Source organism: Crocuta crocuta, unplaced genomic scaffold (assembly GCF_008692635.1).
Source record: "Crocuta crocuta isolate KB4526 unplaced genomic scaffold, BGI_CrCroc_1.0 scaffold374, whole genome shotgun sequence".
Lineage (NCBI taxonomy): Eukaryota > Metazoa > Chordata > Mammalia > Carnivora > Hyaenidae > Crocuta > Crocuta crocuta.
In genome coordinates, this window is record NW_027532613.1 from 1,936,203 (window position 1) to 1,951,794 (window position 15,592).

The 15,592-nt window shown below is 56.1% G+C and overlaps 1 protein-coding gene across 1 annotated transcript in view; it reads right to left on the minus strand.

The window, feature by feature from the left end:
- Positions 1 to 663: 663 nt before the first annotated feature.
- The window catches only part of ZBTB16 (zinc finger and BTB domain containing 16), a 184,092-nt gene continuing 169,163 nt past the window's right edge, over positions 664 to 15,592 (minus strand). The window contains exons 5-7 of the mRNA XM_077780522.1: positions 8,197 to 8,367; positions 3,181 to 3,348; positions 664 to 1,003 (exon numbers count right to left, since the gene is read on the minus strand). Of these exons, the coding sequence (XP_077636648.1) occupies positions 774 to 1,003; positions 3,181 to 3,348; positions 8,197 to 8,367 (569 nt within the window). The 3' untranslated portion in view covers positions 664 to 773. The remainder of the gene's footprint in view (positions 1,004 to 3,180; positions 3,349 to 8,196; positions 8,368 to 15,592) is intronic.

The following is a 15,592-nucleotide window of genomic DNA, read 5'->3' on the forward strand; positions in this document are numbered from 1 at the left end:
GAATCCAATGCAGCTTCCCAGCTAGGGAGCTAAGCCGGGAGGAAGGCGCCACCTGATGCGTGAGGGGCTGGGCACCCCTGCACTTGGGAGGGGCCTCTTGGAGGCAGGGAGCAAGGAGCTGGGGGAGGGGCAAGAGCCATGAGGCTGCTGAATACCGCGAGGGGACACCCCGTGTGGCAGAGCTGTGGGGGAGGCAACAGACGAACTGAGTGGTGGGGAGGGAAAGGGAGCCCCTCCCACCCCACTGTGCCCCCAGCAAACCCGAGCTGCCATGTGACCATCGACTAGGGACCGTGACCCGGCCCAGCCTCACCACCTGCGGGCCCCTCCCTCTGAGGTGGGCAGCAGGCAAAGATCGTTTGCCTCTGACCGCAGGACCCCTCACTCCCTCCCTCGCCTCCACTTCTGGATGCAAAAGGAGGGTCTGGGTGGAGGGAAGAGAAAAATAACCACCAAGTGAGCTAAACAAACCATGCCCAACCCAACCCAAGAAAATGAAGCCGACCTCCAGCCAGGGAGGAGGGACAGAGGCCCCCGGGGAGGGGTGGTGTCCGGGCATCCAGGTCACTTGGGCCCCCAGAGAGAGTCCGAGGCCAGACAGCCACCAGGTTTCCTTTTTCTTCTCTCTCTCTTTTTTTTTCCTTTTTTTCTATTTCCTTTTTTTTCTTTTTTTCTTTTTTTTTTTTTCTTCACAGTCCTTCCTCGACTTCATCCTGCTCTGCTCTAACTTCTCTCCCGGCTGCCCGCTCCCCCGCCACTGCCGCGGTCTCGCTTCACACGTAACACAGGTAGAGGTACGTCTTCTCTATCCTCCAGTCGGGCGGGATCTCCTCAGGCTTGTGGCCCTTCATGTGCTTCTGCATAGAGGAGAGGCTGGGGCAGTACTCCGTGCAGATGGTGCACTGGTACGGGGAGGCGCCGTTGTGCGTGCGCAGGTGCTTAATCATGGCCGAGTAGTCCCGGGAGCGCTGGTGACACAGCTTACACTCGAAGGGCTTCTCACCTGTGGGGGGAGGGCGGGAGAGAGCCGGGACACAGGGAAAGGGCCGTGAGGGTCTCCACAGGGCTGCTCTGGGCCCTCGCTCCACAGCCAGGCTTTCTGGAGACTTTGGCCCCTCTAGCTTAGCACCTCCCACTAGAACTTTCTGCGAGGACAGATGCACCATCCAATATGGTAGCCATTGGCCACAAGGAACTACTGAGCACCTGAAGCATGGATCCATCATTCACTATGTTAGCCATTGGCCACAGAGCGCTACTGAGCACCTGAAGCGTGGATGCACCATCCAATATGGTAGCCACTGGCCACGAAGAGCTACTGAACACCTGAAGCACGGATGGATCATTCAATATGGTAGCCACTGGCCACAGAGAGCTACTGAGCACCTGAAGCATGGCTAGTGCCTCTAGAACTGCATGCTCAGTGGCTCAGAGGGACTCCACGGTTGCTCATTTCACCAGCCACATGTAGCGAGGGGCTGCTCTGTTGCTAAGCACGCCCTTAGTGCCGCCTTATTCTGCTTAGCCCTCCCAAAGGCCCAGAATCTTCCCTTCCGAAGAAAGGGCCTGGAGGTCTAGAGAAGGAGCAGTGAGGCCCTCAAAGTCCTTGGGGATGTTCCTTCCAGGGGAACAAGGTAGTAGAGTCCTTTCGAGGCCATAGTTGGTAGGGGGGAGGGGGATGAAAGTGAGGGAATCCTGTCCTTCAAATGTGCTCCACTTGGGACGCCCACTCCTCTAAGGCTCCAAGCAGATGCCCTGGACCCTGCCTTCCCAGTGGGGCTAGAGCGGTCGGAGGGACAGAGAGCCTGGGAGTGCCCTAGCTGCTGCCCAGCCTCCTCCCGATTAGAGTCCCCTGGAGCTGAGCAGAGGGTGTGAGGGAACCTTGTTTCGATACAGTAATTAACTGGCCAGCCATCTCGCTATCGATACTCCTCTGTGCAGAGGCCCCAGCAAATAATGAAGTAATGAACAGCCAAAGTGATCTAACTATCGACCTGCTATTTACAATAGTCACCACCAATGCATTTAATGATCCGCTCGCCAGGTCACATCCTCGGCAGGGGGCTAAGGAAGCCCCAGGGCTCTGGAAAACGCTGGGAGGGACTCGAACTGTCAGCAGCAAGCACCCCACCCGAGGCTCTCCCTGTGGCCCAGGCTGGAGGTGAGAACGCACGGCTATGACAGCACGTGTCCTCTCCTTGTCGCCTCCTTCCCCCCGTGCCCCACCCACAGAAGCATACTCTCCCCTCGGCCAGCACGCCCTGTCTGCAGTCACCTCTGCCCTGTCTTCCGGTCAGGACGGCTGCTTCCCCTGATCAAAAGAGGCTTCCAAGTTTACCAGATTCCACCACCTTCCACTACCTTGTATCCTCATGGGAAGTCCTTCTAAATATCCACCTTCCCCTCAGCCTGCAGTGTGCTGCTGGTCAACGGCTAACAATCGGCTCTGCTAAAAGCCTCGACTTTGTAGCGACTGCCCATGGCCATGTTGGGACCACTCCAACCCCGGCTGCTTATAAGCACCCGAGGTACTGTCACTGCACTTGGGAACAGATGTGCAAGATGGGCTTTCACGGGCTGGTGCAGGTCAGCTCCAGCCTTCCACTGCCCCCAAATCTGGCAATTCTGGACCCCAGGGCCATGTCCACTCATTCTGTCCTCAGACCCCACCTCTGATTGTTACATAAAAAGGAACATGAAGGCCCTGCGAGATGCTAAAACGTTTTACATGAAGAGGGGTTGGTAAATACGCTCTGATCTCTGAGAGGAACTCAATCCAACAGTGACCCAGCCCTCATCCTAACCAGACTCAGTGCCCCACCCCCCAGTAACAAGAAGCCATCCCAGCCTCTACTTTCCAGTAAGCAGGCCAACTGGGCCCCAAATCAGGCCTCACAAACAGACGCCATCTTGCACGGCATCCGCAAGCCGTTGGTACTGCTGCCTGGAAGGCCAGTCTGGGCCCCTGGAGAGCGTGCTGTGATCGACTAGTGACGTCTGCCTCGGCCTTGACCCAGGCACTGGCGCCTGGGCCACCGTGCTCACCTTCACCAGAGCCACGTTCCAGTCTTGGGGTAAGCCTCGGACCATCCTCGCCCAGCTGCCCTGGACAGCCACCTGCCCCCTCCCCGTCCCCCGGGTCCCTGCCCCAGCTCAGGTGCCCTCACCCGTCTTCAGTACCTGTGTGCACCCTATAGTGCGTCTCCAGCTGGTGCTTGAGGCTGAACTTCTTGCCGCAGCCATTGCACTCGTAGGGCTTCTCGCCCGTGTGGATGCGTTTGTGGCTCTTGAGCGTGCTCTCGTCCCGGAAGCAGCTGCCACAGAACTCACACTCGTAGGGGTGGTCGCCTGTGGGGACAAGGGGCTGGATCAGGGCCCTGCCTCTTTCTGCCCTCTCTTTAGGAGCTGACATGCCACGTTCAGTGCACCAGGGAGACTGCCTGCATTCACCAGCATTCTCCGGAGACCGCGGAAGCACCCGTGGCCCCCTCCGGCCCCCAATGTGAACAGTGTGTTTGCACATGTCCGTACTTTACTGTGGCCCCTCGGCTGCCCATGGGTCAGGGGCCAGTCTCAGGAAGAGAGAGCCCATTTGGTCCAGGGATGAACAGCAATCATCAGAAGGCAGTTCAGAAGGCAGGCCCCCACAAAGGGGAAGCAGACTTGTGGGCTTTGAAATGCTCCTCATGTTCCCTTCTCTTCCTTTCCTATAGGTCAGGGGCAAGAGCCATTTTAGCCCGACTGACTCCCTTCTCCTCCAAAAAAAAAAAAAAAAAAAAAAAAAAAAATCCCTCCAATTTGAGGAACAGCTAGGTCACATTGTCCCCCCACCCCCAACCAAAATGCTTTCTGCTGTCTCCCTCCTCCTCAGTCTCAGCACCTATACTCTGCTTGATTTCCTCTTTTCTCCCCAGCAAACTCCTCGTCATCCTTCAAAGCCCAGCTCACGCATCACCATGGTATGGAAGATTCCCTGCAGCTACCCCCTCCAGGCAAACTGAGTCACCTTCTATCCCCAAAAGAGAAGAAATGTCTAGCACTTTGTTATTTTAGCAGCGGTACAATTTTTATGCCGCTTTCTAATGGAAACGGTCCGATCTGTGGAGGGCTCACTCCCGTGCTAAGAACGTCACACGCCTGGTATCATGTCACCATTGCAATAACCTGACAAGAGACACAGGATTTTCACTGGACAGAGAAGAATGGGAGGCTGGGAGATGGATGGTCTCTGAGGCCAGACAGCTTGTGAGAGGCCGAGTCTGGGATCCAGACCTGGTTCCAAGAGTGTGGACCCGCGACACTCATCGGACCGCTAAGTGACATGCTGCACTGGATCTCTTGTGATGCTGCCAGCGCCTTGGGGACGGAATCCCTTCCAGAGTAAGAAGGGAGTCTGGGGCATCCCTGTTGCCTCGGGACGCAGACCTGGGACTCCCCGAGCTGACGACGGACGCTCGGGAGATGGTGGGTAGGTGAAGCTGAACCAGCTCTCTCCACCCGGCGGGGAAATCTGCCATCCTCGGCCTCGAATCCGTACCCAATCAGCCTCCTTTCCTGGACTTTCCACTCCTCAGTCCCCTGGAGGCCGAGAGGCCGGGGCGTGGGGATGCACCATCTTTCGCCCCCGTACCACCCGAAGTGGGGGCTCCGGGGGCTGAAAGGTGAGGACTTCAGCTACTTATTTATTACAGGAGTGAAGGCACAGACAATAAAGATAGATTGATCACCCCAGACTTTGTTCATGAATATTTAAATATCGCTGATTCGTCTTGTCACTGTAATTACAATTTCTCTGGGCTGCATCGCCAACAACCACAGTTTATGGTAAAGAATGGCCCACTGTATTTCACTTGTCCCTCTGCAGATGCGGGAGGCTGCCAACCGTGTAATGTCCTCCGCATTTCATACATTTTCTTCAGCTGCTGAAGGTTTAAGTCATCCACAATGACCTACGTTTTTTCATTATCCCCATGTCAAACCGCACTCGTGCCTGGGCATAAATTGCCCTCCTCGTTATAGACTTGCATGCCTGTGCCTTCACTTCCTCTTTAAAATGATATTTTACTCTCTTGTCTCTTTCCTCCTCAGGCCGCTAACCAACCCCCCGCCCCTCTCTAACACCGGCCCCCGTGCCCACATAAATTCTCATCTCGTCTGATGGCTCTGAAGGGTTTTTAGGGCTCTGTGGGGAGCGGATGCTGGGGTCTGCTCACAGCAGGCTCTTTCCCTACAAGAAGTCGTCGAGGGGGAGGGTGGGGGCGCTCCCACGAGGCGTCGGACGGGAGAAGGCGCAGGAGCGGAGCCAGCCCTCGACACTGGTGCTTCCCAATCCGCAGGGCCCGGGCCCAGCTCAGGGGTGCACGCAGATCTGGGCATGGGCCGATTCCTGGGGTTCTGGGCACCTGCCCGCCCTCTGGCCGCCAGGCTTGTGCAGACCACCCGGTCCCCAGCCACCAGCCCCACCAAAGCCAAGGGGGAGCAGAGGTCCGTGCGCACCCCGGTCCTAATTGGTTGCGTGTCTGTCGGGATGAGGGTTGGTCTGTGCAGGGCCGTGCCCGCCTGCCTCTCTCCCCGTGCAGACGTCTGCACACACAGCCACCCCCCGCCGTCTGACATCCGACTCCCCCTCCCTGCCGAATTGGCAACGATAACGACTTTAATCAAGGATTCAGTATCCTCATTAAGATATAAATAAATAAATAAAGCAAGGGCCACGTGAGACTTCAGCGAGAGCCGGTAATTAAAACGTACATCGGCAGCCACCCGGCCGGGGGAGGAGGGGGGAGCTGCCGTCTGTGCCTTCCCCTCCAGAGGGGGACCCTGAGAGTTTAAAAAACAAAGGGTTAAGGCAGAGAGGTTTGTTTGATCAGATTTTTATGAATTTAATTATGAAGTGGATCACATGTTAAATGAGTTTAAATAGGAAATCTCCAGAGTCAGCCCAGGGAAAGGAGTGGAGAGGAACTTAGAAGGAAAAAGGCACACGTGTGCACGCGCACACACACGTACGCACACTCTGAAGCATGGCGAGCACCTGGCCTGAAATCCTCACCCTGAGAGTTAGTGGTGTCAGTGTTGCCATAATGTACACAAAACTGGCTGCAGAACTCAAAATCCAATTTGTGGTACGTTGATTAACTCTGTAGCCTCTTTAATGAGCTTGACATTAAGTGCAGGACAAACGAGACTAATTAGAGCCCCTCTGGCCTGCCTGGTGCATCTGTGACCCCAGCGGCCTGTCCTTACCTAGTGGCTTCACTGGCACGGACCCGGCCCCATCCCAGCGGCTCCTTCGGGCCCTCCCTGGCGGCCCCTCCCTTCAGCACAGCTGAGAGTTTATTATATGATGAGCCGTGTGAATCAGGGATCCATCAATGCCAAGAGCGCGGCTGGACTAACCTACCAAACACAGCTGCCGATGCTAAACACCCGGCCCCAGCAGCAACGAGGCCAAGAACAACGGAATATTAATGAGGCATTGTGTGTGTGTGGGGTGTGTGTGTGTGTGTGTGTGTGTGTATTCGGCCTGTGTACACACGGCCTGTGTGCACAGGGCCTCGCTGGTGTGAAGATGAATGGGTGTCTGCATGTGCGCGTGCAGGCGTGGGCAGCACACATGCCCCATGCTTCCTAGATTAAGCAAGTTACTTCCCCCAAACTGTCTGGGGTGGCCCCTCCCCCCAGATCTGTGCCTGATGGACACAGGCGCAGGTGACATTCTGATGTCTGCACTCTCAGAAGGAGCGCGGGCAGAGCGGGGCACATCCTGGGTGGGACTTGAAAGGGCTGGGACCGTCCAAGTCCCACGAAGCCCACACTGGTTTGACCCAGCAGCATGCTTTGAAGTGGTTGAGAGGGAACTGGCCACTTTGTGAATTTAGGCTGAGCTTGGGGACCCAGTGGGGGAGGTGTGGACAGGCTGGTGCCTATACCCCAGGGGATGCTTATGCAGTCACTAGAGAAAGTCCTCGTTGATATTCCCTCCCCCTTGGCACTCCTTGCGGGCACTTACCTTCCTGTCCTACGCCAACAAACCTGAGTAGCTGGAAGCAAATCAAGTGATGTTAAAACAGTACGCTCTTCTGAAGTGAATGGCATCAAAAAGCGCGGGCCGGGGGCTCTTTGATGAGGATGCATACTCCTGGCAGGATGGGCCTGCTCCGTCCAGGACAAGTAAAGCCCCTCCCTCATTCAGCAGAGCCCACCACCCACCCACGAGAGGCCTGGCCTGCATACTTAATCCCAGAGCTGCGACAAGACCCAAGAATGAGGAGAGAGAGGGTCCTACGTTCCTGTCTTGAAGCACATAGCTTTTTCTATGCCTCCAACAGACGTGACCATACACCGCGTTATACACCCCGATATAGAGCCCGTCTCCCGGGCCCCACCCTATCCCCCACTCCCGTCCAAACCCAGGACAGAGCACATGCAAGCAGAGATGCGTGCCAACTCAGATAGGGACACTCCTTTATCCACGTACAGTCAGGAAGGACCCAATTTTGTCACGGAGGAAGGAATGAATTTATGTCACCCATTAGCTTGCTGGGGGATCAACCCACCCCTTGGCCCTCAAGAGGGTGGGGCACACGGCCCAGCCCCCGACTCACAGCTACTTTCCTCTCCCGTCATCTGGCTCATTGTTTATAAACCCTCCTTGTCTCCACGACACAAGGTTAAGAGTCAAGTATAGAAAATTTGCTTGTTGTCTTAGAGCCAGCAGGGCCACTTCTGTAACAATCCCTGGGGAGCCCGAGGCAGAATTCAGGGAGTGTGTGTCCATGGGGTGGTGGCTGTGGCAGACATTGAGACCAAGCAGTTTTGTTTTGTTTTGTTTTTTTTGTTTTTTCCTCAAAACACGTTTTGGGACCATCTGCATCAGTCTTTTGAGAATATGTATTAAGGATGCGGAGTCGTGGATCCAAGTTCCCGAGGGTGGGGACCCAAGAGCCCACATCTCAAATGAGTACCTGCTGCGTGGAGCACAGAGAGACTGGGACCCACAGACCCACAAGTGGGATGGGGAGAAGAATGAACAGCATTCACCTGCACTGCGGAAGCCCCTGCACTGCCCACCTTGAACCAAGAAGGGCCGAGGACCGACTCAGCCGCATGTCTCCACTCTACAGTTTGGGAGGTAAATGCAGACCTGTATTCCCGGAGACCCCGATCATCCACCCACCGCCTGCAAGGGCCTACCTGTGTGTGAGCGCAGGTGGCGTTTGAGGGCCGTGTGGCTGGGGAAGGTGCGGTTGCACTCGCTGCAGATGTAGCTGCGAACGCCCGCGTGCACCTCCATGTGCTGCTGGAGCGCGCTCTGCGCCTGGAAACGCTTCCCGCACAGCAGACAGAAGACGGCCATGTCCGTGCCTGTGGGAGAGAGGAGCGGGGAGAGCCTCAGGGCGTGGAGTGCCAGGCCATTCACTCTTCACTCGTCCAGACGAGAGCAAGGGCCAGGGTCAGGGCCAGTGCCTCCGATCCCCCAAGCTCAGCGGCAAACCCAAGGGCAAGCCCAGCATTGGTGGGGCGCCCAGTGTGTGGCTCCAACTCAGATGACATCAAGGTGCCGCTCCCCTCACGGAACATAGAGTCTAGTGGGAGAAGGAGAGGATCAGATGCGTCGCTACAACAAATGTGAGTCAGCGGCTGTGGGGGGCGCGGTGTCAAAGGCAGGGTGGCCTCTGTGAGGAATCACAGTAATGAAGACAGCAGGTGCCCAAGCCACTGCTCGAATGTTAACTGGTTTACAGTCACATCTCTACCACCTCACCTTTCAGACAAGGCAAATGAGGCACAGAGGGAGACCAAGCAACTTGTCCGAAGGCCCCCCCAGGGTTCAGAAGCTGCAGAGATATAGTTCAAACATGGGCTGCCTGGGTCTGAATCCTCTCCGGAGAATAGCTACAGACCCTATTCTTTTACCCAGCTCTCTCTTCCCTTCATTTCTTGAGAGTCCATTCATTCAACAAATATTACTCTAGTACCTTCCATAAGGAGGACTCTCTTTTGGGCACTGGCGAGTAACCATGGAGAACTAGTCAAAGTCTCTGCTGTCATTGGCAATGGCACCCAGCACACTGGGCCAGCAGGGGAGAGCATCCCTGAACACGCCGGCCTGGAAAGAAACGTAGCTGATCGGAGGATCAGAGTGACGAACGGCACAGCTGGGGAGATGGGGAGACAGTGCAGGGTGGGAGGCCACACAAGCAGGCAGGGTGCAGGTCACGTGGGGTCTTGAAAACCACGTGAAGATGTTTAAACCACATCCCAAGACCAATGGGCAGCTGTCGAAGGACTTTATGCTAATGAGTGGCCTGAGATTTTCATTTCATTCTGTCTGGTCATTCCCTGCACTGATCAGAAGCACACGTGAGTTATGGCACCCTGCACAACAGGCTCCCTTTTTCCATTTGTTATCGGCCCACTTTCTGATCAACCTGCTCTGAGCCGCAGCCGTTCTAGGTCCAGCAGCCCATGAGGAAGCATCTAGACCCCCCATCTGAATCCTAACCGGCGGCGCCCTGCCCACCATCTTGGATCTGGTTTCCCTAAGCACGTCAGCTCCCCCGGGAAGCGCATCTCTCCCCTCTTCGCTGGCACCTGGGTGATACCCCCCCTGCGCAGCCCTGCATCACCCTGCCCTCTGCAAAGGACACAATGGGAAAAGGTAGACAGGCCTAGCGTCCGTCAACCCTGCCCAGAGGGGAGGAGGGGGAGCTCCAGGTAGAAACTGGGGTGACGAGAAGGACAGCATGAGGACCTTGCTGCCTCCCGGATCCCCCGAGACAGCAAAGAGGGGGTCTGTTCTCACCGCCTCAGTCCCATTCGTGGTTGGGTTTAAGATGAACTAGCGGGAAGGCCAGACCCTCCCTCCCCTCGCAGCCACCCCTGCAGAGGCGCGCAGCCGCTGCCTGCATCCACGTCCAGGGATGGCTGAGCACAACGCAGGAGTGCGGGTTCGCTCCTGGCCTCAGTGCGCACAGGGAAAGGAACGAACGCAGGCCTTGTGCCGGCCGTGGACCCACGCTGCTATCTCATTGACAACTTGCAACGAACCCCACCAGGCAGGCGTTCCCCTCCCTCTTTTTTTTTACAAATGGGAAAACAGAGCAGTTAAATAACTGGCCTAGGGCCATGTAGTCCGAAGAGGCAGAGCTGGGATGTGAAAGCACCTAGGTCCGTCTGAGTTTAGAAAGAGCAGGGCTGGGCCTGCGCCTTCTGGGCATGCCATCTGTGTGTCTGGGCTTCTCCGGGAAGGTGACAGTGGAGATGCCAGCATGCCAGCTCTAACCCAGCTTGGTCCAGGAGCCCCCGGGCATGCAGGACCCGCCCCGGCAATGGTGAGGAAACCCGGGCCAGCAGGAGGGGATGGCAAGCTGAATCACAGGTCCAGCTCTCTGAAGCCTCCGACCTCCCAGGAGGTGCTGGGGTGCTCGGCAACACTGGCCTTGTGGGCGGGCTCTTCGGGGCAGAAGGTGACAGCGAGCACCCGGTGTCCACCCAGCAGGTGAACTCGCCCGGGGTTTGGGGGGAGGGGCAGTCCATCCGCAGTGTGTGCGGTGACACAGCTTCCCCGGCTGATTCGTCCCCAGGGCCCCCAGCATCAGCCCCACTTAAGCCAGATGTCAAACAGCTACCTGAAACTGGTCAGCTGGAGCAGGGCTCGAGGGCAAGCCATGCCCTCAGCGGCCCACACTTCTCCAGCACCCCCTGAAATCCCTGGTTGTGGAAAGTGCCTGGGGCAGAGGGACCGTGACATTCCCACCCAGTAGAACACCCCCAGCCCGAAAAGCCAGGCCCAGAGGAGTCCCAAGGGCTGGTACCACCTCGCAGAGCTGACTGAGGACACCGCAGCTCTCTGTCCCTTGGTCTTCTGCAGGCTCCTCAAAGCTAGGCCATCCATACTTCTCAGGATGGTCTGAACCCCCTGAGTGCCGGCACACTCCATGCACAGTACTAAGCATAGGCACTGTGCTAGGTGATGAGGGGAACGCCGAGTTTAACCACATGAATAGGGCCCCAGACTAGTTCCCAGACAGGTCGATGGCCCACTAGGGGACAAGACAGGGAGGCCCCATGAAAACCTTGGCTGTGAGAAACGAAGGGCATGAAGAAGCCAAGGAGTGGGAGAAGGGGTACAGGGGGCAGGCTCAGTAAGGAAACCCCGCAAGCAAATTTCAGATCAGGCAGAGACACAGGAGACCCTGAGGATGGAGACGAGCAGGGGACGTTAGTGGGGGTCAGATCACTGGGGCCACATCGCCCGGTGGGACAGACCACACGTCATGCTACAGGCTGTGTGAGGCCAGGGAAGGATGCGGGGGGGTGGTGCCAGTGTGACCCAACCTGAATGCGAGGACAATGCCCCTAGGGTCGCGTGGGGCCCAAGAGCAGCGGCCAGTGACCGGAAGCTGGGAAAGAGCTGATGGCTTTTTGGGCACCACTGGAAGCAGGTGGGGACCTGACTGGGCTATGGGCTCGAGTTGGGAAGCGTGGTGCACACCTGCAGTCCCGGCCAGCTCCGGCAGGTTCCAAGTTCCATAATCACCTCTTGGGAAGGAAAGGCTGCAGTGTCCCTGCAACGGTCCCTCTCCCCCTCCTGGGACATCTCACAAGGCTCAGGGCTCTCCTTGGCCCGCTGGTAACACTGGCCGAAGTGCAGAGGGGAAGAGAAGGGGCCTCAAGTGCCCACAACCACTCTCCCCTTCCTTCTGTTTAGAGACCGACAGCTGAGAAGATGGAAAACAATTTAAAAAGAAAAAAAAAAGGGAAGAGGTGGNCTAGATTTGAGTTATTAAACAATTTGCTGTAGTTTCTGCCTAGCTGATTGTTCGCATGTATGATGAGTCAAGGCAGATTCTATTACACTGGGAGATTAAGCAAATAAATGCTAGCTTTTGGAAACACATTAAAATGTGGGACTATGGAAATAAAATTATCTAGAAAATTGTATTAGCAAATTCATTAGCTGCAGTGAGGTGTGCAGCCGGGCCAGAGGGCCGGGCAGTGCTCAAACGCTCGGCTCCTCTCGACGCCTGCACTCCAGAGATCTTGGTGCTTCTTCCAATGCTCCAGAGAGATCTCATGCCTGATAGCACCCTGGGGAGATGGGAGCAGCCTCCGCTGATGGCAGAGAGCCTTCAGGAACCCTACGGCCAGCCAGACGCAAGGAAGACGAAAGCAGCACAGAGGTCTTGGGCTCCCCTCACTCCCGTTGTGATCCTGAGCAAGTCACTGAACTCCTCTGGACCGGACTTTGCTCATCCTTTGCCACACCGCCTGTAGTTGCTGAGAGTGACAGGTGAGATGCCCATGTGAGGGAAGCTGTCGAACCATAAAGTGGTAGCAAGAGCCACTACCGGCCCGGACGATGCCCCCGTCTGAATCAGAACGTCACGCGTCCTCCTCTGGGCACCTGGCGCACAGCTCTCACGAGCAAAGAGGCTGCATTCCAGCCTCCACGTGCCCCCCTCAGCTGGGCAGCAGGCGACCTGCATGGGGATCACCGCGGCCCCACACGACATACGCGCCTAAGTCGTTCGGTCGACTCGGGGCTGCTTCTCCCAGGAGTGGACTCTCGAGAGAATGGCATAGTGGATGAGTTACACCACTTAGGACTCCATGCCAAGAACACCTCCTTCCTCTAAGCCTTCGTGACTACAGCACATAAAACCCTTTGATGCGTTTGTTTTTGACACTCAGTTCTGCCTAGTAGATTGTAAGCCCTCCAAAGCAGGACCTCTTCTCTCAATCTCTATATTCTCCCACTCAGAGCGCAGGCCTGGGCACAGAGCAGGCACACAGTAAGTTGCATGGGGCATCATAGAAGAATAAGTAAGGAGCTGTGGGACAAATCACAAGGGGCAGGGGTGCGGGGGCAGTCCCAGTACAGGGAGCCAGAGAGCTGGAGCTAAAGCGAGCTCAGACCAAATGCAGCCATTCCTGACCACTTCCAGCGAGACTCAGGCATCTGACCTTGTCTGGGGCCTCGCGTGTCTGTCGGGCGGGCTGGACAGGACCCCCCAGTTCTACTCGGTGTCTGAGCTCTGTTGCTCAGAAGCAAAGACTGAGACCACAGAAGGGACCAGTTTCTCCACATCACGCAGCGAAGCAGGCAGAAGACCTCCGTTCTGGCCCAGAGGCACAGGCTTCCTGGCTTTGTGACCCCGGGCCAAGGAGCTGCTGCCCTCGGCCTCATTTCTTTCTCTAGAAAACAGCATTCCTAACTCACCTGCCCTTTCCGACACCCAACTTCCCAGTGCTGTGATGAGGCAAACGACAAATGTTTCAGAGTACGTAAATTCTACAAAATGTATTGCTTTCTATCAATCTGTACATTTCAAATGTAAATCGGGTACATAAATTAGCCTTGGTCCCAGGAAATAATTTATCAGGCCAAAGAACAGTACTTCCTCTGCTCTTCTGCAGACTGACTGGAGCTCAGTCTTGGGCTGTGTTCCAAGGCTGTCTGCCTGAAACGGCTTATAACTGCCGATAAGAAGAGGTTACGGAATGAAATCACCTCTTGAATGAACAGCATGGTTGTAGGTACTGTGGGCAGAGCCCACGCGAATATCTGGGTTTCCATCTACCTCACTTCTGTCTCTGGAGACGGTGACCCACACCTCAGCCACCCTCCGCCCCCAAGGGCAGCATGGCCCATTTTGGCTGCAGGGCACGTACGACTCACAGACTCTCAGTTTAAAGCAAGTTTAATTATAGCCAAAAAATGGGAGAAAGCCAAGGCCAGGGTGGAACAGGAGGCGGGGGGGGTGTGTGTGTGTGTGTGTGTGTGACATAGATCCAGGATATTTATTTCACCCAGGTGATGGCTGGGTCTGAAATTATGAGCCACAAAACCCCTCATGTTTACACCTGTGCCATTTCCATACCAATTAGCTCTTTAACAGAAAGGAAGGGACGGGAGCAGAGGGGTACACAGCTGGAGGAGGCACTCAGGTGCCACACCTTCCTAGAACAAGGCTCTTATTATCTCCAGCACAAGCAGTTTCTTAATCAAAAGAGCAGAGGGCTCTAAATATACTCTGGCTTTTTTTGGTAAGCGAGCTATGACTGCCACGTGTGCGTGTGCTGGACTGTGTGCACGCTGTGTGCGTGTGTGCACGCACATGGCCCACAGACGGGCTCCTCGTGTCCAACCCCACCTCGGCAAGCCAAGGGAGAGCTGCTTCTCCTGCGGCCGCCAGCAGGGTTTGTTTTTTCTCCCCAGAGGAAGACAGTATCAACTTTAGGGGGCTGTGAAAACCTTGGTTTAAACTGGATCTGTCTCCTACCCTCCACCCCCCAGGATGACCCCCAAATCCTTCAGACAGGTCTTTCTATACTCGCTCTGATCTCCTGGATGCCATTGCCGGTCACAGGCGACCCTGGCAGCCACCCATCCTACCGTATCAGTGAGAGTGCTGCCTTTTCCCCTTCCTCATCTCTCTCCTTCCCCCTCTCACCCCCGTCACTGGTAAAGAGCACGGTAGAACGGCATCATCCACTGTGCGTGAGAAAAAGACGCAGATAAGCGGTCCAAGGCTGACTCACACCGAAGGCGGGAAGGCTCTGTCTGCATCTAAAGATGGAGGAGGCTACAGGTGTGGAGGGGGCAGGGACACAGAGCACACAGAAAGGAAGTGAATGCCCAGCCATGACATCGGCAAGGGGGGGGCCTCCCTTCCCGCCCACTGCCATACCATCATTTAGGGTTTGGCTTCTTTTCAAGGAATCTACTGGAGAACGGGTCAAGCGCTCCCTCGCTATCTCTCTTGGGCATAGGTTGCAGATCACTGAGGCTGAGCTCCTGAATTCCCGGGCTTCTTCGGAAGGCTGGCTGTGAGCACAATGAGGGCCCGGTCTGCCCAGCCCGAGAGAGTGTCCGCCCACTGACCTCGAGAAAAGACAGCTTCCAAGCGTGGGAAACGAGCCCTACTGTTTCCTTCACTGCCGTCGGCCTCTCTGTCCAGGACAGGTAGAGGAGGCTAAGAAAACACCTCGGAAGGCCCACCTCAAGCCAGATTAGCCGCAAGTCTGTGCCTGGGTGCTTGTCTCTGACATCTAGAGTCACCTGCTGCTGGGACACCTTTGATCACCTGTTCAGTTACACCTTCGCAAACCAAGCCGGGAGCTAAAACCCTTAGCTTCTAGTCTTCTGGGCGATTCCAGTCGCCTTATCCAGGGCGCCCCACCCCCTTTCCCTTTCTCTCTTGACTCCTGGAAGGCAGTCTACATAAGCTTCCATTTCCGCAACAGAAAGGGGGACGGTTATGGGTTCCCATCATCAGCTCAGGGAACAGAGAGTTCTCAATGAATAACCAAAAAGGGGAGGAGCCGGAACAACTGACTCAAATTTGTGTTAAAACTGAGCTGTGGATGGGTGAGTGATGCCATGTCACAAAGCACACACCCCTGTGCACGCACGCGCACACCCTCGCGGTCTCTGGGGGAATGTGGCCGCATCCTCAGGCAGCAGCTAGCAACGCTGGCTCCCAGAAAGCCGTGTATTTGTTTAGCAGCGAGCTGCAGACACAAGTGCATTTCATTACTCGGCACCTCCAGCTACAGTAAACAAATTTGTCAGCTCACTAGC